General features: G+C 39.4%; 1 protein-coding gene across 1 annotated transcript in view; it reads left to right on the top strand.

Moving 5' to 3' along the window:
• Sepsecs (Sep (O-phosphoserine) tRNA:Sec (selenocysteine) tRNA synthase) overlaps nt 1–21,175 on the top strand; it is a 31,747-nt gene extending 10,572 nt beyond the window's left edge. The window contains exons 7-11 of the mRNA XM_027386961.2: nt 3,287–3,416; nt 3,554–3,645; nt 11,539–11,632; nt 13,383–13,473; nt 16,888–21,175. Coding sequence (XP_027242762.1) covers nt 3,287–3,416; nt 3,554–3,645; nt 11,539–11,632; nt 13,383–13,473; nt 16,888–17,179 — 699 coding nt within the window. The 3' untranslated portion in view covers nt 17,180–21,175. The remainder of the gene's footprint in view (nt 1–3,286; nt 3,417–3,553; nt 3,646–11,538; nt 11,633–13,382; nt 13,474–16,887) is intronic.
• The last annotated feature ends 4,555 nt before the right edge of the window (nt 21,176–25,730 follow it).

Raw genomic sequence — 25,730 nt, 5'->3', positions numbered from 1 at the left:
TGCCTCCCGAGTGCTGGTACTAAAGGCATGCACCACTACCGACCAGCCCCCACCCCCTCCGTATCTTTAATGCTTTCAAAATTCAAATGCATCAGCATCTCTAAAAGTATATAAAAGGAAGGAGCAGGTGGGTCATAGCTATTGTTTTTTCTTTTTTAATCTTAACTATCTTCTAAGTACCTCTATCATTTGTAATGAATATTTTTTCTGTTTCTGTGAATGTTCTGTTTTCACATAGTTGTAGTCATTTGTATATTTAACAAAGTAAGCCTTGTTAGTTATATGTTTATACTTTCCACATGACTATATTGTCTTCATACACATCATTTTAAAGATTTATTTATTTTATGTATGTGAGAGAGTGAGAGAGAGACGGCCTGGGGAGACCAGAAGAGGTATTACATCCCATGGAGCTGGAGTTAAAGGTGTTTTGTGAGCTGACATAGGTGGGTGATGGGATAGGAATTCTGGTCTTCATGCTAGAGCAGCAATCACTCTAATTGCTGAGCTATCTCTGCAGCCCCAGATGAGTCATTTTCTCAGTTATTCCCTAATTGAGAAGTACTCAGGGTTCTGGGGCTCACAGCTTACTTTTGAATACTTGAAAGTGGGGTGGTATGCTTATGGAGAGCAAGACTAAGGGAAGCAGTTGTGGAGCTGATGTGAAAGGTGTCTTTGGGGCCACTCTTCCTGGTACCCAGCTTTGTCTCTTGTGTGTGTGTGTGTGTGTGTGTGTGTGTGTGTGTGTGTGTGTGTGTGTGTGTGTGTGATGTTTCTCAAATACACATGCTGTCTTGTAGGTATTATAAAACCTTCTAAAATCAACTTGTCTTTAAATAGTAAATAAATATTTCTGTGGGTTGGCATATATGAGGAGAGGTCATGGCGTTGTTTGTTTAAACAACATAAATACATAGGTCTTGTTAAGTTCTGACTGCTATTTCATGACATTCTAAATAGTTAACTTTCACTTACAGCTGTGATAATTTAGTTTACCAAGGAGCCACCATGTGTGTTAGGCATCTGATCAGGCTGTTAATGTTCTTAAACTAATCCTAATAAGTTAAGGTGTACTTTTCATTGTTCTTGTTTGTATATGAGAAAACACACTCAGTGGTTTACGTGATTGGCCTGAGGTCCAATAGCTTCAGAATAGCTTGTATAGCAGTCTGACACCAGGACTCCACATTTGCCTAAAATACAACACATTGAAACCACAAGTCCAGAGAAAGCAGTATCACAATAATCACATAATTGCGAAGAAAACAGTTATACTTGAAATGTCTTAGCATTTTCAAATGATGCTCCAGAATGACTTGGTTCTGAGCAGATAAGATATTCTGTTGTGCATACAAAGTCTCAAGAAGTACACTTCTGATTCTGTTTACCGAAATGCCTAATTTGAGATGTTAGGACTGATTAATAGAGAGCTATAAAAATATGTGTGTGGGATTGACTGTTTAGAGTGGAATGTGAAGTTCCAAAGTGTGGGAAGCAGTGACTTCAGTTATTAACAATTGGAGTAAAGTGGATGTTACTGCTACTTAGCCACATGCCTGATTGTTATTTCATTCAGTAGATTTTCTGAGTTCCCATTAGTGTGTGAGCTACCAAAATATGGTTGCAGCCTATTCCCCATCAGTCTCCTCCCTGCTAGGTTTTTTCGTTTTCTTCTTAGTGACAGCTGCATGTTTGAGGCATGCAGCCCTTGGACATTTCTGAGATCTAGTGTTTTCTTACAATGGATTGTGAGAGGCCTTGTGTAGCACTCTGGAGCACTGATTCCTCCTCCTCAGTCTTCCCACTCCCAGTTGAGTGAGGTTCAGGTTCCTCTCAGAAGGCCTAGGCAGTATTCTGTCCACTTTTCACCTGGCACCACTTGCTGTGCTTTTTTATCATTTATTCTGTTGGTGTTTATGCTGCTTTCTCCTTCTGAGGTGAGGTGGGTTTTCTTCTGCTCATAGTTTGTTAGGAAGTAAGAATCATGGCCAGAATAATGCTGAAACAGTCAAGTGATAGTCTCTGAATAGTCTGCTCCCCTCCCAGCTTCTGCCACCTCTACCTGTTGCCTACATCTGGTCTGTCAGATTAGACCAGCTATCTGTGATTTCTATTCTCCCTGAGATATAAAAGTGGGGAGGAAGTGTGAAAATGAAGGTCAAATGTGGTTATAATATTAATAGAAATGTGGATTGTGAATACAGATTGAAAATCTGTGGCTGCAGATAAAGGAAAAACTCTATGAGTTGAAATTTAGATGGTATCTTCATTTTTAAGAGGAGAAAATTACAGCACATTAGACAGAAGGTCATAGCTGTGTCGGATGGGAAGCAGAACTTGGTTCCACATTTCTGGTAGGTCTGTGTTCAGCATTGTGCTGGGATATTAGACTTCCATTTGAAGTTCATTGGCAGTGGAATGAGACCATATAAGATATCACAACATTAAGGATCACAAGTTATGGAGAAGCATTGATTTTGGAACTGCCCAGAATATACAGATGAAATTGCCATTGGTTGATGATAAACATAAAATTGGACTTTCCTCTTTTGTGATCAGAGCTTGTTTAAAGGCTGGGCTTGGTGTTTTATGCCTGGCCTGCATAAAGCTCCTGTGGTCAATCTCCAGCACTATAAAACAAACAGCAAGCCTAAAACAGAAAAAAGTTAGTAGATTGTCCCAAATGTCAAAGAGAGGCACTTCATTTTCTAGCCACTTGGTTGGCATTTTGGGCACCTGTAGTTTATTAGATTGTGATGCTAGTATTTAAAACTATTTAATCACCATAGACCTTATTGTCAAATAAAAGTAACAGATGTGAGACATGGGAGAAATGCTTTGTCTTTTACTCAGTTTTAAGGTAAAAATCTGTTTCAGAGGGATTCCCTCTTGCACTGGTAATGAAACCCTACCTGCTTCATGGAGTTTATGAGTTTGGTGATTGATTTGTGAAAGCTACCATACACTGTAGTGTGCTGGATGTTGGGCATATAACGAGCCCGCCCAAAGCTGTGTTTCACTTATGTAAACCCTAGACTTGCACTGCTACAAAGAAAATTACAGCCCTTCACCTGTTTTTTAAGGAATGTCTATACACTGTTTTACGGGTACTTATTTTTACTTTTTAATTAAGATAAATTAGCCTTTGTAAATGTGGGAATGAAATTAAATTGAATGTGTCATTTTGTATAACATCATTTTTGTTGTGACCTTTGCTTGTTAATAGTAGTTGTTTTGTTATCTGTACTAGTGACTAACATGTGACCCATGTGTTACTTGATTCTAGGGGTCTCGGGTTGGTAGAATCGACGTTTTCGTTCAGAGCTTGGACAAAAATTTTATGGTTCCAGTAGGTGGTGCTATAATTGCTGGCTTTAATGATTCCTTCATTCAGGAAATCAGCAAGATGTATCCAGGTAAATAGATAACTTGTTTTTCCAGAAAAAAATAACCAATGAACAAAAATGCATGTGCACATAGCCTGCTGTGATGAATTAATTTCCAGACCTCCCCCATCAGTCCTCCTTCATATGCCCTGTCTATCTGTTTTTAGGAAGAGCTTCAGCTTCACCATCCTTAGATGTCCTTATCACCTTGTTGTCACTTGGCTGCAATGGCTACAAGAAGCTGTTAAAGGAAAGAAAGGTGAGGTCTGCTCCCTTGTTGAGTGCTGGTGTTTAAGCCTGTGTGACTCATATGGGAGCCACTGTTGGGTTTTTTAATCTCTAATTTGTCCTGTAGACGCTAATCATCCTGTCTGTCCAGATATGCTGAACAATAGTTCAGATGCATTATTTTACTATTAGTATTTGTTATTTAGAAACCTCTGTATTGGGAATTATTTGTTCATTTATCACCTAGATGTAGAGGGACTCTCCTTTTTATGTTATTAATTTTTATTAACTGATTTTCTTTTATACTTACTGTGTGCTCATGTGCATGTGCCATGGCACATGTGTGGAGGTTGGGGACAATCTATGGGAGCAGAATTGAACTCAGGTCATCAGGAGTAAGAGGAGGTGCCTTGACTTTTACCTACTTTGCAGTCTTACCAGCACTGCTTTTTCTTGTAGGACAGGGTCTTGTTGTGTGGCCCTAACTGGCCTGGATCTTGCTTATGTAGATATTGCAGAACATACTGTAACATTTGGAACATACTGTGGCAACTTCCCCTAACACTAGGCAGTCCTGCCTCTGCTTCCTAAGTGTTGGAACTTTAGGCATCCATCACCACTGCTGGCACAGAGGCTCTCTTGAAAGACTAGTGGAAAAGTTTTTGTTTGAGTGATTTGGAAGCCTGCAGGCTTGTTGTGGTGTGAAGGGCTAGTCCTAGATGAAAGAGCTAGTAGGAGTCGGACACCTTCTTATACTAAAATAATAAATCTCTCCATCATTACTAAAATGTTGGACTCATTACTTACGTTGGCTGTGAAAAAAAAAAGTCATAAGCTTGATGGTGTGGGCCTGTAGTAGTCCCAGTTACTCAGGAGGCTGAGGCAGGTGGATCACTAGAGCCCAGGAATTTTGGTCAACATAGTGAGATACAATCTTTTAAAACAAATTAACAGAAAAGCTTCATTCGGAACAGTTCTATAATTATTGATGGGTCAGGTCAGATTAAAGAGTTTATCTGTCTTCAATCAAGGACTACTTAGAAGCCCCTGGCATAGCATTTCCTTATAGCACCAACTAGCAATTGTAATCCTTCAATGTACTTCATATTTTGAAGCATGGACGTAACTATTATCTCACAGATACTCTCACAATCTTATTCCTCAAGTAAATTTAATGTTTAACATTTTTGTGGCATTTTACTCCAATCTTCCTTTCTCTATTAATCCATGGAAAAGTAGTTGTTTACTTTTTAAATTGTGAGAATATTTCTTAAGATTTACATGATCATTCATTAGAGAAATGCAAATTAAAACTGCAGTGAGCAACCATTGCACACTTACTGGAAATGGCTAGTGCAATAACAAAGACACAACTAAAACAACAAAAACCTGACAGCCTTGAACTCTGTTGAAGATCTGAAGCAGGTTAAACTCTTAAACACTGCTGATAAGAATATAAAGTGCAACACAGCTTTGGAACATACTGTGGCAACTTCCTAGAAGTTAGACACAATTTACACAAAGCAGCTATTCTGCTTCTAGTTGTTTGCTCAAGATAATGAAAGCTTGAGTTTGTCTAAAAATCTATAGTTAAGTGCTTATAATGATTCAGTTTATAATTGCCCAAACCAGAAGCATCTGATGGACAGAGGGACACACTGGTGCATCTGACCTTAGCAATAGACAGATCCAACTACAGATACACAGCAAATGATAACACAAGTGCAAATAAACCACATAAGCCCAACTCAGAAAACTCATGGGGTTTCATCAATACACTACTTTGGAAGAGGAGAGAGACGGGGACAGAAAAACAGATGAGTTCTGGAGGTTAGGGTGGGAAAAATGTCTTACAATTATGTCTTTAGTTGAAGTGGTTTTATGGCTGTATATGTTTATTAAAATTCAGAAATGTGAACATTTGGAAAGTGGACACTTGAAGTTTTACCATGTATAAATTGTACTTTGTTAAACCAGACAAGAAACTTTTATATGTAAGAATCAAAGTATAGTTTTATTACTCCCATAAAGTAGTCACTGTTATATATTGTTGTTACTCAGGGAAGACAAGTCTTTAGAGAAACCTTATTCATATCATTCAGGATTCTAAGGTGATGGGTTCATGCTTGTGGGGGTTAGAGGACAACTTAGGAGTTGGTTCTCACCTTCCACTGTGAGTTCCAGACAACTTCCACTGTGAGTTCTCGGGTTATCAAGCTTGCTCAGTCTGCTAAGCCATGTCACTGGTCCTCTGCTAGATTCATTATATCCATTCTTTGATGTAGTATTCATCAAGTTCATGTGTAGGAATTGTCTCCATTTTGCATATGAAATTGTGATCTGAGAAGACAAACTTGCTCAAGGACTGGCTGGCCACTTTCAAGTCCCAGAACTGCTGCTCAGGCTCCTGTGTATGTTGTCTTACTACGGTCTTCTCATGTTTGCAGTTACTGATATAGCACTGAGGGAGGGATCGATCTTTCTTCTAGGCATTTGAGCCATAAAGATGATGATTGATCCAGTGACCCTCCCATTCTATCTAGTGGAGGTATTTAAAACCCCAGAGGCTCTCAAATGCACTAATTGATTTTATTTAAAATTCTTTGTATAGAATTACTTAGAACAAAGACTGTCTAATGGAGTAATTTCTAGAATACTAAAATACTGGTCTGAGAACTCAGGCATTGCATATTAAGAAATTGTTTTTTAATGTCTTCACACAGTATGTCTTCCTATGGAAAATGTGGATGTCCTCCATAATGACAATTGTGTATATGTAGCATAAATACTGGTTTTTTGTTTTTTGTTTTTTGTTTTTTTTACTATTATTGGATTTGGTGCAGAATGAGCCTTTTTTGTCTAAATGGACTTCTCTCTGCTGTGAACAGTTCATCATGGTAGTTTATTGGTTCAGCTGTGGAGAAGCTGAGGCAAAGCTATTTTACGCCAGCCAGAGCTATTTATAAACCATCACTGAGAGCGCCTTTTTATGTTATTGCTGTTATGTGAACTAAAAAAGGAGTGTTAAAGGAAAACTTGGGATTTCTTTTTATTCTGTGCCCTTATTCCCCACAATGGTATTTTTAGAGGTTATTTCTTCAAGCTGTATCTCTTCAGAAAAGGCTTTACCTTTGTCACATAGAAGCAGACAAGAACTCAGCTTGAAGCCATTCCTTTTCTCAAGCTTTGCTTTTTGAAGGGTGAAAGGATAAGAGAGTGGAACTTTGTGTGTGAATTGAGCCTCTTTGCCCTTAGCCCCTTCCTGATAAGTGCATCTGCTTCATGGAGGGAAGAATGACCAGGAGTTTAACGAAGAGGCATTGAAGAAGAGAGGTTAAAATACAAGAGACTGTTTTGAGTTTTTTTTTTTTTTATGCAAAAAGAAAGATCAGCCTTAGAAGTTTGTCCTCACTTCTGCTTTGCTTCCCAAGAAGCCCATTATTCTGCCTAGCTCTCCTTGTAGAAGAATGCTTTGCTGACCAGGATGGCAGATGGTCATTTATTGTTGCAAGTGTCTGCTGGATTGGGCAAGAGGGATGTAGTAGAATTGCTGTTCTGGGGCTAGAACTTGTGAGCTGAAGCTTAGAGGACAAACCATGTTCTAGAAGAGCACTAGATTTGTAACTTCAGTGGCTTAAAACAGGGCTAAATTTGGAAGAAGTAGTACATTTGTGCCTTAAAAGTGGAATTCTTGAATCTCTTGTCAGTGTCTGATTTGGGGCCTAGATGTGAGGCTTCAGCATCTTGAAGGCAGTGTTTTTGCCACTGAGGCAAGCCTTGTTGAAGCCACAGTGGAGACCACAATAATAAGTTCTTCAGCTGTGGACATCTGTGTATGTGGATATGTATCCGTGCTGTTGTCCACCTGTCTATGCTTTGGTTCCTTACCTTCTGAGACAGACATGGAACATACTTTTTCTTCTACCCCATCACATGACACAGCATGTTTCACAGACATAGCCTAAGACATTTTCTTGGAAGCTTGATGAACTGTGCACATCTAGATTCTAGTGAGGGATGGTCTAGATGTTGGGTTTCTTGATTGAAGATCATTCTGCAATCCAAAGACCATACAAAAGATAATGCTTAATATAATTCAGCTCCTTTTTCATGAAAAGTATAAGGTTTTGTGTTTTTATTCTAGAAATATAGCTGACATTAGCATTCAGGTATACAGTTCCGTTTATCTGTAGTGAGAGTCTTTTAAAATTAAGTTAAATACAGCACAAAGGACATAGAAAATCAATATTATTTCATTTCTTGTAAGTAAGATCTTTCTATACACATTTGCTTGGGCTGCTTATAAATTTCTCCCATCACAGAAGTATTTTATAATAAATGTCAGTTATAGATCTAACTGTAGCAGAAAATAGTACAAGTTCTGTAGCACCTTCATGCATCAGGTAAAAACTGCTTAGCTCAGTGTTAGCAGATGATCGCCATACAATCCTCTGAAGGATAGTTTTAAAGTGAGGTGATATTAATAGGACATTTAGTACTCTAACACATGGACTTGTACAATTCAATATATTACACTTGTGGTATTAGTTTACCTATTACAACATCTACATTTAGTAAAGAATCTGTAAATATTTGCTATTGAATATGAACCTCATTTGAAAATAATTTTTAAAAATTGAGTTACTTTAACACAATGATATATGAGATTTAGTTGCCTCATGATTATAACAAAGATGGCTCTCCTTATGTTAGTTACAGTTAAAACTGAATTCTGGCTAGGGGTGGAGACATAAATCTGTAATCCCAGCACTCAGAAGGGCAAGACAGTCTAAGCTTCATGGTGAGACCAGGTTTCAACAAATAAAAGCTGAATCTCTGAATTTGTTGGCATTAGCCAGTGATTGCTAGAGCTGGTTGAAAGTATTAATGGATTAGAATTGAACATGTACAAATTCAGTTTTCTAATAACCATATATGCATATTTGCAGGTATCCTCTAGGTAACTTTTCAGAAAAAGTTAGCTCAGGTACAAATTAAGTACTCATTGGGTTCCACTCTACATATGTGACGGCCACACTAGATAGAAGATTATTTTAAATTGAGCTTCAGCACTAAAGTACATAAACTGAAGAAGTTTGTTTCTTTGATGTGCCCTTAATAATAAATGAAAGGTGAAGGTTGCCTTGTTGATAGGGGGACATCGGGATCTATAAAGGGCATTTCTTGGCTGCTAGTGAGAGTTTGGAAGTGTTAGAGCTACTGATAGAAATTAGGATTTTAGTAAATAGTATAGATAATGAGACATTAGCATCTCATAGCTATGTGGAAAGAAGCGGCTGTTTTTTAAAAAAAGTGCAGAGCATTTAAAATTAGCAACTTGCTGGATGGTGGTGGTACACATCTTTAATCCTAGCACTCAGGAGGCAGAGGCAGGTGGATCTCTGAGTTTGAGGCTAGCCTGGTCTACAGAGTGAGTTCCAGGACAGCCAAGACTGTTACATAGAGAATCCCTATCTTAGAAAACCAGAACAAAAACCAAAAAACAAAAAAAAAAAAAAAAGGAAGGAAAATAAATAAGTAAAATTAGCAGCTTATGTACTTTGTAGCAGATGAAAATACACACAAAAACCCCATGAATTCTACTTTTAGGGACTGATGCAGTAGTAAGAGATTGTGAATTGTTCTAATTGTCTTATAATTCTAGGTATTTTGGTATTTTTACTTCCATTTGATTTTTTTTAAAGATTTATTTATTTTATGTATGAGTGTTCTATCTGCATGTACACATTTATGCCAGAAGAGGGTATCAGATCTCATTTATAGATGGTTCTGACCCACCATGTGGTTGCTGGGAGTTGAACTTGGGACCTCTGGAAGAGCAGCCAGGGCTCCTAACTGCTGAGCCATTTCTTCAGCCCCTCCATTTGATTCCTACGTGTGCTACTTTTTGAAGGAGTATTAGAATATTGGTTTGTGGATGATCCAATAAAATCTTTTGCACAATGTTCAAGAAAAGATACCTTTTTACATAACTTTTTCCATTTCATTTCTGAAAATGACCACAGTTGTCTTAAATATTTCTCAAATTTTTAAATTCAGATTATGTTTAATTATAATTTAATGAAGTTATAAATTACACAGAAAAAAAAAGATATAAGCAGAAACATTTTTCCATATACTTTTTGGCTATCTACATAAAATAGAATACTGATCATTCAATACTAGGCAGATTTTTGGGAGTTGTGTATGACAATTGTTCTTGTCATTGTCAAGCATAGCTTGCACATAGGGATTTATTTTGACAAATAGGCAAATGTTGACTGTTAATAAATATGCTCAGAAAAAAATAGCCTGTTAAAAATATTAGTTGCTAGAGGAGTTACTGCTCTACACAGCTCTGAAAATGGAGGCGCTGTTGAAAGTAAACTAAAGAACAAAAGACTTGAAAATAAAGATAGAAGAGATGCTCTTCTAGAAGACCTGGGTTCGATTCCTAGTACCTACATGGCAGCTCATAGCCATCTGAAGCTTTCGTTTCAGGGGATCCAACAGCCTCCTCTGGCCTCCAGAAGCACCAGGCACACAAGTATACATGAAATATTTAAGAAAATATTTCAAGATAATTTATACATTCAATAGCTCATGATTATATATATTATATAAAATATATTTATGCATAATAAACATTTTTATGACAAGAACATCTTACCACAGCTAACAGATAACATTTGTGATTTTTGACTATTTTTGGTTATAAAAAGAACTAATTAAGTGAGCTAATATTTCATGATTATGACATGCTAAGAATTGTTCTTATAAAATATCCTAAAATTTAAGAATGGTTGTTAGTATAATATTTTAGGTCAGAATATAACATATATTTTGTCAGCAGGACAAATATATATTGTCTCTGGACTTTAGGCCTAAAAAGCTGCCCTGAGAGAGCTACCTTAGGGAGAAAGCAGAAGCAGCTTTTGTGGCCTTTGAACTCTTAGAAGTGTTTGACCATGGGTGGAGGTCAGTGAAAGACTCATCCAACTGCAGATGGACTTGGGTAGGCTTTCGTTTTTGCACCTTTTCAAAAGCAGAGGCAGAAGAAAATAACTTTTCAGTTTAAATAGCTGCTGACTCAGTTATACTGCTGTGTCTGTATGTGTGACACTTTAGATTTAGAAACATTTATTGTATTTCCTACTATTGGCAAAGTAGAACAAGTTTTGGTTTTAGTTATTGTCTTTGAACTGAGTTAAGAGAATTGTTAATTTTATCTGTGTGTACCTTAAACAGACTAGATTTGGGGCTGGGGATATAGCAGAGAGGTAGAGCACTTACCTGGCACACACAAGGCCCCTAGTTTGACCGGGGATGCACACGAGTACAAACATACAAGACAGTGTACTTTCTAAACTTCCACTTACTGTGTAACTTGCATACTAAATGGATACATTTTAGTGTTGCAGAGATTTTCTAGTAGTTACAGGAGGAGGTCATCTGAGAAGGACAGGAACTAATTATGGTATGGAAGGACTTCTGTGTAGAATGGTGCATAGGGCTGAAGAGTTGGAAGAGCAGTCATCTGTTGTGCTGATATTGTGTCCAGAAATGGATGGCTCTTGCCAGATGTGTCAGTACATACTTAAATCCCAGCTACTTGGGAAGCTAAGGCTGGAGGATCGGAAGTTTGCCTCTAGCCTGGGCAACATAACAATAAGCTGCCCTTCCCATCAAAATAATTCTGAAGTATCAACTCTGAACGTTCTGCAGAGGTGAGTTATAGTATAGGCCAAGACCAGAAGTGGACTGAGCTGCCTTTCCCCCAGTCTGCTGTTTGCAGGGGCTCTGACTCACTGCAAAGGGGAGACCTGGGAGATGGTAAATAGTATACATTTCATACTAGTCAGAGTTTATATTAAGGTTGAGTTGTGTTTATTTGACTTTTAAATGTGGTATTTTGTTATTTCAGGAAATGTTTGTATATTTGTCCACTGAACTGAAGAAGTTGGCAGAGGCCCACAATGAAAGACTGCTACAGACATCTCACAACCCTATATCTTTAGGTAATTTTCTTTCTTAATAAAAGAAAGTATTTCTGAGATATCCTTAGGAGGAGGATGTCATTTATAGAACAGTGAACTTGTTTTGATTATGCTGATATTTCTAAATCCATCCCAGTATTAATTGATAGCTTGAGGTTTACTTAGCCTTTAGAAATGCTTTAATTTTCTCTAAGGTAAAACCTATCTAGTGAAGGAATCAGTCAATAGTAAACATAACGAATATGCAGGTAGTAATTTAGGGCTTGCATCTTATACTGAAAATTTGCTCAGTTAATGAAGCACCAACATAGCATTGTCAGTGCCTTTGCTTATTTTCCTAAGCCTCTGTATGTTAGGAAGAGCTGTATCATGAACTGATCTGCTGATACAAGGACTAATAGTTCTGCTAAGTAGTTCAGAGACTATTAAAGTGAATGTAGTGGTCTAGAGGGATGCCCAATAGTTAAGAATGCTTACTGCTCTTCCAGAGGATTTGAGTTCAGGTCCCTGATTTGTGATCAGGTTGGATCACAAATGCCTTTAACTCCAGTTCTAGAGAATCTAACATTCTCTTCTGGCTTTTGAAGCACCCAAACATACATGCACATGCCCACAAACACATAAATAAAAAGCACTTTTTAAAAGTGAATAATTGACCTTTACATACTTCAGTATTTAAAAGCTTCATAATTAATTTGTGAATATGTGAAGTAAAATATATTTTATATTTCTCATCTAGTTGAGGAAAGTGAATAATTTATAACTGAAGCCTTTTTGAAATGTACATTCATGGAGGACCAGTGTGGGCACCAACACCCTAATATAACATCCCTAATCCTTTGCCCACATAGCAGGTCATGTTGGGAACATCAGTTCTGCCATATTTTAGTTGCTAATCCCTTTTCCCTATCTCTAAGATAGAGATAATAATCTATCATGCAAAATTGCTTACGAATGGTTGGGATAGTTGTCTTAGGGTTTCTGTTGCTGCAGTGAAACACCATGGCCAAAAAGCAAGTTGGGGAGGAAATGGTTTATTTGACTTAACACTTCAGCATTGCTGTTTGTCACTGAAGGAAATCAGGACAGGAACTCAAACAGGGCAGGATCCTGGAGGCAGGAGCTGCTTGCTTGCTTGTTTTCCATGGCTTGCTCAGCCTACCTTCTTGTAGAACTCAGGATGGCACAATCCACCATGGGCTGGGCCCTCTGTCATTGATCATTAAATGAGAAAATGCCTTACATCTGGATCTAATGGAAGTATTTCCTCAATTGAGGCTCCTTCCTCTCTGATGACCCTTGCTTGTGTCAAGTTGACACACAAAACCAGCCAGTACAACAATGAGTGTAAAGTGTCTAGCTTCAAAAGCCAGTCCTCAATAAATGATGAATACAGCAGTGGTGGGGTGCCAAGCATGTGGCTTACCATGAGGTCTCAGAATGACAGTTGTACATTTGTGTATGCAGAAGTTGATCCTGGGCTTATATGTACTGAGATATATACATATAATATGCTTAAGTTCTTATAACTTGGTTGCATTCAGTTAGCAGCTCCATTGATCACAGTGATATGGAAATTTTGCCCATGATTTGTGAACATGTTTGCTTAGAATTGTGTTTGATATGGAAACAATCCTTGCTATAATTTATCAAGTACAGTAAGTGCTGTTATGCTTTGGAACAGTGAATGAAAGTAGTTGCTTAATCTTATTTGTCTTTGGTGGGTTTTGTAATTCAAAAGCTTGTTGGATTTCTTTTGTTTTTGTTCTAGCTATGACACTTGGGACACTAGATGGACAACATGACAAAGCTGTCACTCAGCTTGGCTCAATGCTTTTTACCAGACAAGTTTCTGGAGCCAGGTGAGTAGATTGAAGAGATGAGTTTATTGCTTTTGATGTCACCTCTAGGCACAATATGTGTCTGTTCCTCTGCCAGCAGGACCATCTGTAGCTTTTGTGACATGTTTTGGTTTCAGCCTATGGTTTTTCTAATGGATTTCCAAGACTTTTGTAATCTTAATAACTTCGAAGCTCCACTTCCTAAGTTTTAAGAACTTGAAAGTTCAAATGGAAGAAAGATACTGTTTATGTGCATGCCAACAAATGAAAGCCCAGTGATAAAGAGTGTTGACCAAGACAATGATGCCATCATTTTGGCCTTATTACTTCCTGGGTTTGTTGCTTAGCTCTCTGCTGATTCTGGCAGAATCCTGGCTTTTTCTTCTTTAACTTTTCTTGTCTTTTTCTGTACTGTGTGGTGATTTGGTGAGATAAATATTTTTTTGTCTGAGTCCCATACCACATAATGAATTTCAGGTTTTATTGAAATAAAAGTGCTTATGTTGGCTTTTCTTTAAAAAAAAAAAAGAAAAAGTTTAATCAAGGACTTCTCATCAGTAGTCCTTCTTTGTGTACTGAATCATGCCTGAAACTTCTGTGGCCAAAGAACAATGAGGTAATGAACCTGTGAGGCTATTAACACCCTATTCTGGACTCTGGTCACAAACAGGAAGACAGGAGTCTTGTTTGTTTTAGTACCTCTGAGGATGAGGAGTTGTTGCAGCTGCAGCTGCTGCTGTTTTTGCTGCTACAGTTCTAGGGATTGAACCTAGGCTCCAAGGCATGCATGGTAAGCACCTGCCCACAGATACATCCCCACCTCTCTTTTTCTTTTCAGACAGTGCCTCACTAAGTTGTCTAGGCTGAACTTGAACTTACTACATGGCTCAGCCAGGCCTAGAACTTGCAAGCCTCCTGTCTTGCAAGGCCCAGCTTCTGTGTAGATTTTTGTCTAATTCTTTCTTAGATGATCTTCAGTACTGTCACATTATAAGAGTAGACTTGAAATAAGTCATCTTTGCTATCAATTTCAAATGACAAGGGTGCTAAGGAAATAATGTTTTCTAATTGTTCTAGTTAGATTTCTGTTGCTGTGATTAAAACACTCTGACCAAAAGCAAATTGGGAAGGAAAGTATTTATTTAGCTCATAGTCCATCATTGAGGGAAGCCAGGGTAGTAACTCAAGCTGCAACTGAAGTAGGAACCATAGAGGAAAGATGCTTTCTGACTTGTTCATTCTTAGCTTTCTTAAATAGTCCAGGACCACCTGTCTAGGGATAGTACTGCCCACAGCGAGCTGAGCCCCCCTAGATTAATTAGCAGTCATGGTAATATCCCACAGATAAACCCAAGGCCAGTCTGATATGAGGTTCCCTCTTCCAGTTGACTTTAGGTTGTGTTAGGTTGACAATAAAAACTATTCAGAACACTGAACTAAGAGAGCTATGCCTTTCTTGACCAAGTATTATCTTAGAAGCATACTTTCCACTCACATGTATGTGGGCATCAAAATCAGCAATTTTACATTAGGGAAAAATGATGTATCTTGCTCTAAATGCTTTCATTACATCTCTACGAAAGCATTTTACTCTGACTAACTGTCCCAGTGTTCTATTGCCTTGAAGAGACACTGTGACCATGATAATTCTTAGAAAGCAAAGCATTTAATTTGGGCTTGCTTATAGTTTCAGAGGTTTCAGCATAGTGACAGGCATGCAGGCAGACATGTTGCTGAAGAAATAGCTGAGAGTTCTACATCTATATCTGCAGGCAGCAGAAAGGGAGAGAGAGCCACTGGGCCTGGCTTGGGCTTCTGAAACCTCAAAAACCCACCCCCATGGACATACTTCCTCCTACAAGCCCACACCCACTCCAACAAGACCACACCTCCTAATCCTTCTAAGTAAATCCTTACAAGTAGTATCACTTTCTGATGACAAGCATTCAAATGTATGAGTCTATGGGAGCCATTCTTTTTTTGTTTGCTTGTTTGTTTGTTTGTTTTTTCCAAGACAGGGTTTCTCTGTGTAGCTTTGGAGCCTATCCTGGCACTTACTCTGGAGACCAGACTGGCCTCGAACTCACAAGAGATCTGCCTGCCTCTGCCTCCCAGTGCTGGGATTAAAGGCTTGCACCACCAACACCCGGCTATGGGAGCCATTCTTACTCATACCACCATCCTTGCAGAGGATAAAATGCCTGTGTTAAAGGTTTTTATTTGTGCTTTGATCAGATCTTCCTGGAGCTGGAGTCATAGGCAGGTTGTGAACTAGCTGATATGGGTGCTGGTAATGCAATTTGGATCCTCTGGGTCTTCTACAAGAAGAGTATGAGCTCTTAATCACTGAGCCATATCTCTGGCTCCATTGTTTTGTTTTGTTTGAGCTAGTGTCTTGTGATGTACTCTGACGCAGGATCCTCCTGTCTCTTCCAGTGTTAATCACAGCTGGCTAAATGACAGCTTGTTCAAAGAAAAATAAATCTTAGGTCAGTTCAGCTTGAGAAACCATCTGTATGCTGTACAGTTTTGATGATTTTAAAAAGATTTTGTAAGAGGCTAGTATTTGTCTTTATATGTGGATTGACCTTGATCGATTCCTTCCCTCCTTCCTTCCTTCCTTCCTTCCTTCCTTCCTTCCTTCCTTCCTTTCTCTCCTCCCTCCCCCCTCCTTACCCCTCCCTCCCTCCCTCCTTTCTTCTTTTTTTTTGTGTGTGTTTGAGACAGGGTTTCTCTGCATAATAGCCCTGGCTGTCCTGGAACTCACTCTATAGACAAGATTGGCTTCCAACTCACAGAGATGCGCTTGCCTCTGCCTCCTGAGTGCTGGGGTTAAAGGCGTGTGCCACCACCTCCTGGCCTTTAATTAGTTTCTTAAAAAATAAAAGATTAGAAATCTGCTTGAGCCTAAGGATGCTATGGAAATCAACCTTAAATAATGCATATACTGTTGTTGACTGTTGCTGTCTACTGACCTCCACCCACTGAAGCAGTTACATAGTTTCTAGGTCTCACTGTGAGCCCTTTCATTACCCAGTGCTAGTTGCATGATTGAAATTGTCATTTGTTGATGGTGAGATAACGGTAAAACAAAGTAGTTTGGCTTACACAGTTGACATCAGCTTCTGGATTTGGCACAAAACTGAATTTCTTATCACGTATTACTTTGAAGAAGATATAAAGATGGTGGGATTCCTTGAGCTTCTTGCTCTCTATTATAGAAGCTAACTAAATAGTCACTGATTGGCAGACTTTTCAGTTGTATTTTACAATTTCATTTAAAGCTGACAGTTTGTTTGCATAGGTCATGATTTATGCTGTTTCTCAGCATCTTAATTGGTGGTTATATGGCTTAGTGAGACAGGTGCCTTGTTTCTGGGTGGCATCTATTAACATCACCAGACACATCAGGTTGATAAATCTTTTTCCTTTCAGGGCTGTGCCTCTTGGGTCTGTGCAAACTGTGAGTGGCTACACTTTCCAAGGCTTCATGTCCCACACAGATAATTACCCTTGTGCTTACCTCAATGCGGCAGCAGCCATTGGGATGAAGACACAGGATGTTGACTTGTTCATAAAGAGACTTGAGAAGTGCTTAAACACAGTAAGAAAAGAACAAAATAAAGCAAGTGTATCTGGAGTTGACGATTATGACAGAACTGGAGATGTGGACATTGAGGAAATGGCTTTGAAACTAGATAATGTGCTTGGTGACAAGGACCAATGACCTTCTTCATGATAAAGGTTTCTTTTTGCTACAGTTCATATAAGCACTTTAAAGGATATATGTAAAGTTTTTGAATTGAGAATTTTATAAAGAATGTTCTCTCAAGGAAAAGACTGGTCTGAGTGTAGCCATTGGTGATTGCTGCTTTTTTATCCTTAAGAATACTTCAGTCCTTATGATTCTTAACAGGTTATAAAATGCAGTTGCAGTGAACTTTTTCTGATTGTTATATTAGTTAACCAACACAATTCAGATGATTCTTACTAATATAAATTGTAAAGTTACCTGTAATTCTCATTGAAATACAGAGTTCTTCTTAGCCATTCTCCAGCATTCAAAGATTTCTTTTGTTTCTTATCACATGAATTGAAAAAGATGTTTCTAGTGTTGCTAAATACTAGATGTTTGTTTAGCTGTCTCTTTGCCTATAAAAGGGATTCCTCAAGGAAGCAGAGCCAAGACATAGACTATATAAACTTAAGGGCAGTTGTTCTTAACTGGGATGGCTTGATTATATATAAGCAACATATAGACCCAAACTGGTACTAGTGACATTAAATGGTAGAAATCAGCAGTTTTGCTCAACATCTTACCTACTGCCCAACACATGATTTCCGAAAAAGAATTCTCCAAAATGTCAGTAGTGATGTGGGTCAAGGAAATGAGCTCCTCAGTAAAGTTGCTTTATGCAGCATCTTGGTTATGTGCTGCCTGATGGCATTGTTATTGGTGGTGGGCTTCATGGAAGTCAGTGGTCCCATTAGATATGATGCCTCTCTTGGTTTGTTCAGTATGTATCATGCTGTTCACATATGTAAAAAATCAGCTAATTATACATTTGTAGACCATATCTCAGTGACATGTGACTGCATATCAAAAAAGATAGCTCTGTGAATGTTACCAAGTCTACTGCATAGAGACAGCCAGAATCACTAGTTCTAAACAAGTGGTTATAAATTGTTTTATATAGAACCTGCTCATTTTTCCATTTGGGCAACTGAAAACTTCCCCATGCTGTCTTGGCTTTAAGCAGCCTTTGTGAACTGACTGGTTCACTGAGGTAGTATGTTCGGCCACCATCAGAACTAATATGCCTGGCTTTGAACATGTTCTTGCTAAGGAGGTCAAAATTATACAGTACTGCAAACCCATGTTTTATATATAGGCAGAAAGAGAATATATAGGTTTGCAGTACTCTGTGTATGCGTGCGTGCGTGCGTGCGAGAGTGTGTGTGTGTGTGTGTGTGTGTGTGTGTGTGTGTCTAAGTGTCTGAAATTATAGACTCAATGGCTCTAACAGTGGTTTTTCTTAATTTAAAACAAAAACAGACTGGGGAATTAATGAAGCCTCTTGAAAATGCCACTATGCCAAAGCCATATCTCTCAGACCTGCTCTGTGGAGTGTCATTCCACTCAAGACATACTCACGGGGAAAGGTCCATGGAGAAATAATTTGGGGAAATGTCTTTGTAGATTTGCTCATAGTGTATTAAATGCTGCAAGAGAAAGGTTGGCCTGCTTTTCCGAAGAGAAACCAGTTTTCTGAACTGAAACACTCATTAATGTTTCCTGAAACATACTCTTCCAACACAATGAGCCAAATGCATTGACCTCCAGATTCTATTGCTTGTATTAGTGCCACTGACCTGTGTATGAAAAACGGTCTTTCTTGTGCATGATCTTAGAGGGTAAAGGTGAGTTCAGCCAGATGCTGAGTATTGGGCTATGGGAGCCACAGATGCCCATGGAAGTCAAGGCTGGCTGGCTGGAGATAAAGAGCTCTTCCAGGTATCTAAGTGATTCCTAAATGTATTCTACACTCTGTGGGCCAGACACTGAAATGGCTCTTAAGTCTATAGTGACTGGTTACATGGTAGTAAATCCTGTATTGAAAAGGTATGTGCTGTTTTTGTGGTGGATGCAAGTCTGCACTATAGACCTGATGAAGCTACAGAAGCCCGGTCTCCATGGAGCCCAGGAGGGTCAGATAATGCTATCAATGGAAATGCTGGCAGTGCAGCTTCCTACGCATCAGGCCAATACGATTTTCTAGAACAAGTGATCTATATTGTGTGATCATCATTTTGTTTAAGAAAGGCCAGAGTCCAGAGACTGAAGATGCTTCCTCATCTGCCGAGTATCAGCAGTTCTTGGCTTCAGCTGCTGAATGGATAATAATTCTAATTGAAGATAAATTACGTGAGCTCACATGTGAATGATAGATATGGTATAACATTTATTCCTGGTGCATAAAATCTGCTGCAGTTTGGTTATTAACCCTTTCCCTTTTAAGTAGTTTTAAATTCCAGCTGTTCTTCCTGGCTCCAAGCTTGACCCTAAAGTCACAGAACTCAGTTTTTTAAAAGGATAGAATAGTTCTTTGTTTTCAGACTTGCCTTCTCCCTCAACCCTATGGAACTTACTAATTCCTTCCTGTTCACATATGCATTTTAAAAGGACTGTACCTAAGTATCGGCCATGAAACATTTACACTGCTTGGGATGCTTTATGATCTGCCTTTGGTGCCTTAGACTGTGGCAGTGGAGGACAGCATTCCAGTTGTTGCCTAAGACACTGCTACTATCTTCCTGGCCCAGTTCCTCTTATGAATAAGGCATAAGGTAGATTTTGGAGGTTGGTTTTTAAAGTCATTGCGCTGGACTAGTCTGCTTAGAGAAGAAAACTGAATCACAGAATGTTTGGTCACTATTGTGGCTTACTCACACTGCAGGGAAAAAAGTCTCTGCTGATGCTTTCTCACTGTCAGGGAAAGATGTGACAGCAGCCTTGGATCCAGTGTTAACTATGAAGCTGCCTATTGGCTTCTGGTAACAGTTGAACAAAGTTATACAAGATGAGTTATGTAATACAGTTCTGTTCCACCAATAGGCCCTTGATTAAATATGATTTAATTAAATTAATTTTTTACTAGCTTGTTTTTACTAGCACATAATTATTCAATGATTCCATTTCTTATAACCACATGACAGTAAGAACTGTCATTGAGGCCCTAGCTGTAGAATACATCTATGCCAATGGCTTCCACAGGTTTTAGTGGAACTTATGCAACTTGCTTTTTAAACTCCTGATAATATTAAAATAGTGACCTCCTTCTAACAAATTCAATTTTATATCTTTTCCATGAAGTAGGTGACTAACATTAAAGATAGCTTTGGAAAACATGAATCTTCATTCATATTGTTCTCAGAAAAAAATTAATATATATATATATATATTTGTTACTTATAAAAATTGGATTTGCTTTGCCTAGAAATTTAAGATGCACTAATGTCTGCCAAGCCCAAAATGGTTTTGTGTTTTACATTGATGTGATTGACCTTATATTGAGTTGAAAAATACCCAGTTTTATATGCTTAGAAGTTGGTTAATTTCAGAAATTTCATAATCTCTGAATAATTTTATAAGAACCAATTTGCTATGCTAGTAACAAGTGTGCATGCATGCATGCTTGCTTGCCTGTGGTGGGTGGGGTTCATCCAGCCAGTGATGGGTGCTTCCTTGTCTGTTGGTTCTACTGTTTGGACAGCCTTACTCCACAGGTCTGACTTGCTGCCTCCTTTAGTAAATTGCCTTAATTTTATTTTCATTTTGGCCTCATGGTCTATGTGACATAAGATGATGATTTTACAGCTAATGCATATGTCTCTGTAATATACCAGTCAATATTCTGCAGTTCAACCTAAGTCCTTGGACAAAGCCAGATCGTGTTTATACCAACCCTTTTTTTTTTTTTTTTTTTTATTTATTTTTTTAAGTGGTGCCAGCAAGAGCTTTTGGAGAAAGGTGAAGGAAGGCCGAGTTGACTGTGTAACTGGGGTGGTGGTGGGGATGGGAGCTGTGAGACTGTGATGCAGACCTGTATATTACCAAAAGCGAGAAACACTTCCAGAAATATTTTTGGTATAGACTGTTTAAAAATAAAAATAAATTGTATAATTTATTACATGAAATAAATTTTTAATAAATAACTGGCAATACCTTATATTATTTCACTGGAGCATTACTACAGATAAAATCTGAAAGTGCCCTCTTTTTAATTCCATCATCAGTATCAGCTTGCTCAGAAGTCAGCAAGTAAAGTATGGCTTGAAATGGAAATCATGTGTCATAGATATTGACTGTAGAAGGTTGGCACTTAGCAGTATTTAATCAAGGACCTACAAGATGGCCCAGTGGGTAAAGGCACTTGCCACCCAGCCTTACAACCCTAGTGACCCACATGATGAAAAGGTAGAACTGACTCCTGCAGGTTGTCTTTGCCACATATACACACCATTGTAAATGTACACATACAAAATAAAAACCAATACATTTTTAAGAACTCATTATTTGAAAGTAAAAGATTCTGTCAACTTCAGATTTTATTGTTGACCTGTGCATTTCTACTGATCAGCACGGGAGTTTTGACCTGCTCCATTTCCGACCTGGGCTGGTTCACCCCTCCTTAGATAACCTGGTGGCTCCCCGCTCCGGGGAGGTCACCATATTGATGCCGAACTTAGTGCGGACACCCGATCAGCATAGCGCACTATAGCCCAGAACTCCTGGACTCAAGCGATCCTCCTGCCTCAGCCTCCCGAGTAGCTGGGACTACTCCGGAGTAGCTGGGCGTGCGCCACCGCGCCCGGCTGACCTGTGCATTTCTAAATTGGGCACTTGTCATTAGCTGGGAGTTTGAATCTCCCTGTTACTTCACCATGAACTCATAATAGAACGTCTCCAAATCTTGGTCACATCAGATGTGGAATGGAGACCTCCCTCAAGACTGAGGATCAAATGGATAATAAATGCAAATAATATTAATAAATGTTTCAGGGCCTGAAACAGCATGAACTATAAATACCAACATTCTGTATGAAACTGTATTGTATTAAATTGTGCTAGATTTAAATGAAAATGTGTTCCAAGAAGGATTATTGGGGAATCTTACCTATTCTCAATGGGAAATCCAAAAACTGATTTGATGTTAGATGACTTTTTTTTTTTTTAATTTTCAGGGTTTTCCTATTTTTTTAAGTGAATTTAGTTTTGCAGTTTCATTTGAGAACTGAAAAACATATTAAGGTGTATTGACTATTTTTTGCACCTGAAGTTACATGTTATATATAACCTAGGGCAGACTAGTTGTTTTTTTTTAGTCTTTTGGGGTAGCTCACCACCCAGCTCCCAAATAAATCATGCACAGAGGCTTATTATTACTTATAAATGCTTGGCCTTGGCTTGTTTCTAGCCAGCTTTTCTTAAATTATCCCATCTATCTTTTGCCTCTGGGCTCTTCTATATACCTTTTTTACCTCTTACTCCATGGTAAGTAAGTAGCTGTAGCTGGGTGGCTAGCCCCGGGAGTCCTCTTCCTTCTCTTGCTCCTAGATCTTTTTCTCTATTTTCCTCCTCCTATTCTCTCTGCCTGCCAGCCCCACCTATCCTTTCTCTTGACTTCCTGTTGGCCATTCAGCTCTTTATTAGACCCACCAGGTGTTTTGGATAGGCAAAGTACCACCGCTTCACAGAATTAAACAAATGCAACATAAAAGAATATAACACATCATTACATCATTAAACAAATGTTCCATAGCATAAACAAATGTAACATCTTAAAATAATTTTCTACAACAGGAGGCATTCAGAGTAAGTTCATGTCAAGGTGACTTCTGCAGAGATGTGTTTTGATGGAGGCAGCCATCTTACCAGCATGACTTGTGCAATACAGACAGCCTGTTTCTATATGACTTCTTTGTGGAAGACAATGGTTCCTACATTTACACCTATAACCAGCCTTTCTAAACCCAAGCTCTAGTACATATTTTTTGGATATATTGTTCTTTTAAGGCAATTCTTGGATCTTTCTCCTCAGAATGTGCTCGCCTTCAGCCTTCCCACCTCATTTATTCACACTCCTTCCCACTGTGTAGGCCAAAAATCTGGGAGCTAACCTTGACTGTCTTATATTCTTTATGTACATCAAGAAGTCATGTAAAGTTGGACATGGTCTCACATTCCTGCACTCCTGGCAATCAGGAGACTGAGGCAGGAGGATTGTGAGTTCAAGATCACCCTCAGCAACAAAGTGATGCCACTCTTGCTAATCATCAAATTCATATGTAATATCGTATTGTACCCACTTTAAAAAATTTCCCCAGAATCATGCCTTCTCTGTAACAGGTTTGACCTATCTGTGGGTTTGCTTATGTTATTACAGGACCTACTTCCTGCTCCCCTAAAGAGACTTCTTCCTAAACTTCCTAAAGGCAGTGGTGGTGCACACCTTAATCCCAGCACTGCTGAAGCAGAGGCAGAGGTAGGCAGATCTCTGTGAGCTCAAGGCCAGCCTGGTCTACAGAGTGAGTTTCAGGACAACCAGAGCTGTTACACAGAGAAACCCTGTCTCAAAAAACCAAACTAGAGAGGGAGAGGGGAGGAGAGAGACAGAGACAGAGACAGAGACAGACTTTTTCCTTGATTCTGCTCTACAGTCTTCACAGTACAACAGCCCGTGTGACCCTTTAAAAGCATACTGTGTCACTCATGGCTCAGCAGCAATTCCCTGTATCATTTGGACAGCTGAATTACCCACTGTCCACAGAGGCCCTATCACATCTAACCATCTTGTCCCCGGCCCCTCCATCTTTCTGACTCTTGCCTTTTGGCTTATCACTGTCCAGCCAAACTGGTCAGTTCAATCCCCCAGAACACCTTGCTTCAGAGCTTCTCCCCTGAATCTCTCCCTGTTTGGGAATGTCAGCCCAGGCTCCTGGTTAACTCACTTTCCTTATGGTTTTATTAAATCTACTCAGAGAGTTCTATTCACATAACCTTTTAAGAGTGATAACTGCCTTCTCCCTTGCCTTCAAGTGTATGGACTCGTGTGTGCTGTGAGCCACCTGGAGTTCTGTGTATGGCAGATTATGATTCAGTATGTCAGGGCTTGTGATGTGTGTAGCACAAACCTCTGTGCTAGCTGTCCTAGTGGTCCTAGCCTGTTGGCCATGCCTCATTCTGAGGAACAGAGGTCTAACACAGCATGTAATTTACAGGTTTGTGAAAGCGTGTTTTCCCCTATGTCCCTGGCTAGGCCATTAGCCCCACCAGAACAGCGTTCTCTTCACTCACATTCTAAGCACCTAAGCAGCAGCTGCCACACGACACTCTGCTATTTATTGTATGAAAGATTGAAGAGGGATTAAATATTTATGCAGCTGTGAATCCCATCATGTCTGATTGAAACTCTCCAATAGTTCCATCTCTAATACATCCCAGAATCTTGCCTTGAGGTGCAGATGTAGGAGTCCTGCTCAGCTCTCCTTATGCAAGGGGAGTCTCACACCCTCTCCCCTCCAGCTGCAAGGAATGCCCTCACCTGACAGCCTCCTTGCTGTTCCAGGGTTGGCTTTAGCCTGTCAAATCAAAGTCACAGTCATTGGCCAGTGTCTGAATATGGCAGTGTCACAAGGCCACCCACTGCTGTGTCCTCCTCTAACAGGCAGAGGACTTTGCCTTGGGACTTCCACCTGGCTGGCAAGCACACCTTATCTGTCTAATGATTCCTCTGCCTTGCCTATGCTCTCTTCCCTCTCTCTCTCTCTCCCTCTCTCTCTCCTCCCTTGTTTCTTTGGCAGGCATTGTTCCCCAGTAAACCTTTTCTTTTCTAGCATGGCCGCCTCCTGTGCTCATAGGTTCTGACCTATGAGGCCTCCACATCCTGCCTACCTTTCTTTCTTGCCCCTCTTCCTTGCTCTAAACCAACCCTAGGGTAACCACTTACAGTGTTTCAAATAATGTTAATCTATGTAGTTCTTTAGCCGAATGAATCTCACTTGGTTGCCGTCACAGACATGACATTGTTTTAATCTTGTGTGCCTGCATGTGTGGGGTGAGGGGGTACTCACTTCTGTGCATGGGTGCAAGCCAGAGATTGACTATCTTTCTCTGTCACTCTCCATGCTATGTTTTGAGACAGGACCTCTCACTGAATCTGTAACTTGCTGTTTTGACTAGACTGGTTGGCCAGCTAGCCTTTGGTATCCTCGCCTATCCTCCTCCCTCAGTGCTGCCATGACCGGTTTTTATGTGGATTCTGGGGATCTGAACTCGGGTCCTCATGCTTGTACACCAAATACATTACCCACAGAACCAAATCCCAGTTGCTTTTTTTTTTTTCTTCTTCTTCTTTCAGGCAGGGTTTCTCTGTAGCTTTGGAAACTGTCCAGGAACTCACTCAGTAGACCAGGCTGGGTATTAAAGGCATGCACCACCACTGCCTGGCTCCAGTTGCTATTTTTAAACTTGTGTCAAGAATTTAGGTTTAGCACATTTTTGATAAGTGACCCATAGACCCTGAATGAATGGCAAATCTTCCAATGAAGACTCTCCAGAAAGGCTTTCTGTCATGGTCAAATAATGACTACAAAGGGAGAGGTTACCTTCAACCTTACCCTGCTACAAATGACAGTTGGCCTGGTTAGGTTTTATTGTCAACTTGATGTGCCTTGAATTGTGGAATTGCCTCCATCAGATTGGCATGTGGTCCTGT

This window comes from Cricetulus griseus (genome assembly GCF_003668045.3).
Source record: "Cricetulus griseus strain 17A/GY chromosome 1 unlocalized genomic scaffold, alternate assembly CriGri-PICRH-1.0 chr1_1, whole genome shotgun sequence".
NCBI classification, from domain to species: Eukaryota; Metazoa; Chordata; class Mammalia; order Rodentia; family Cricetidae; genus Cricetulus; species Cricetulus griseus.
This window is presented reverse-complemented; position numbering and strand designations above follow the sequence as displayed.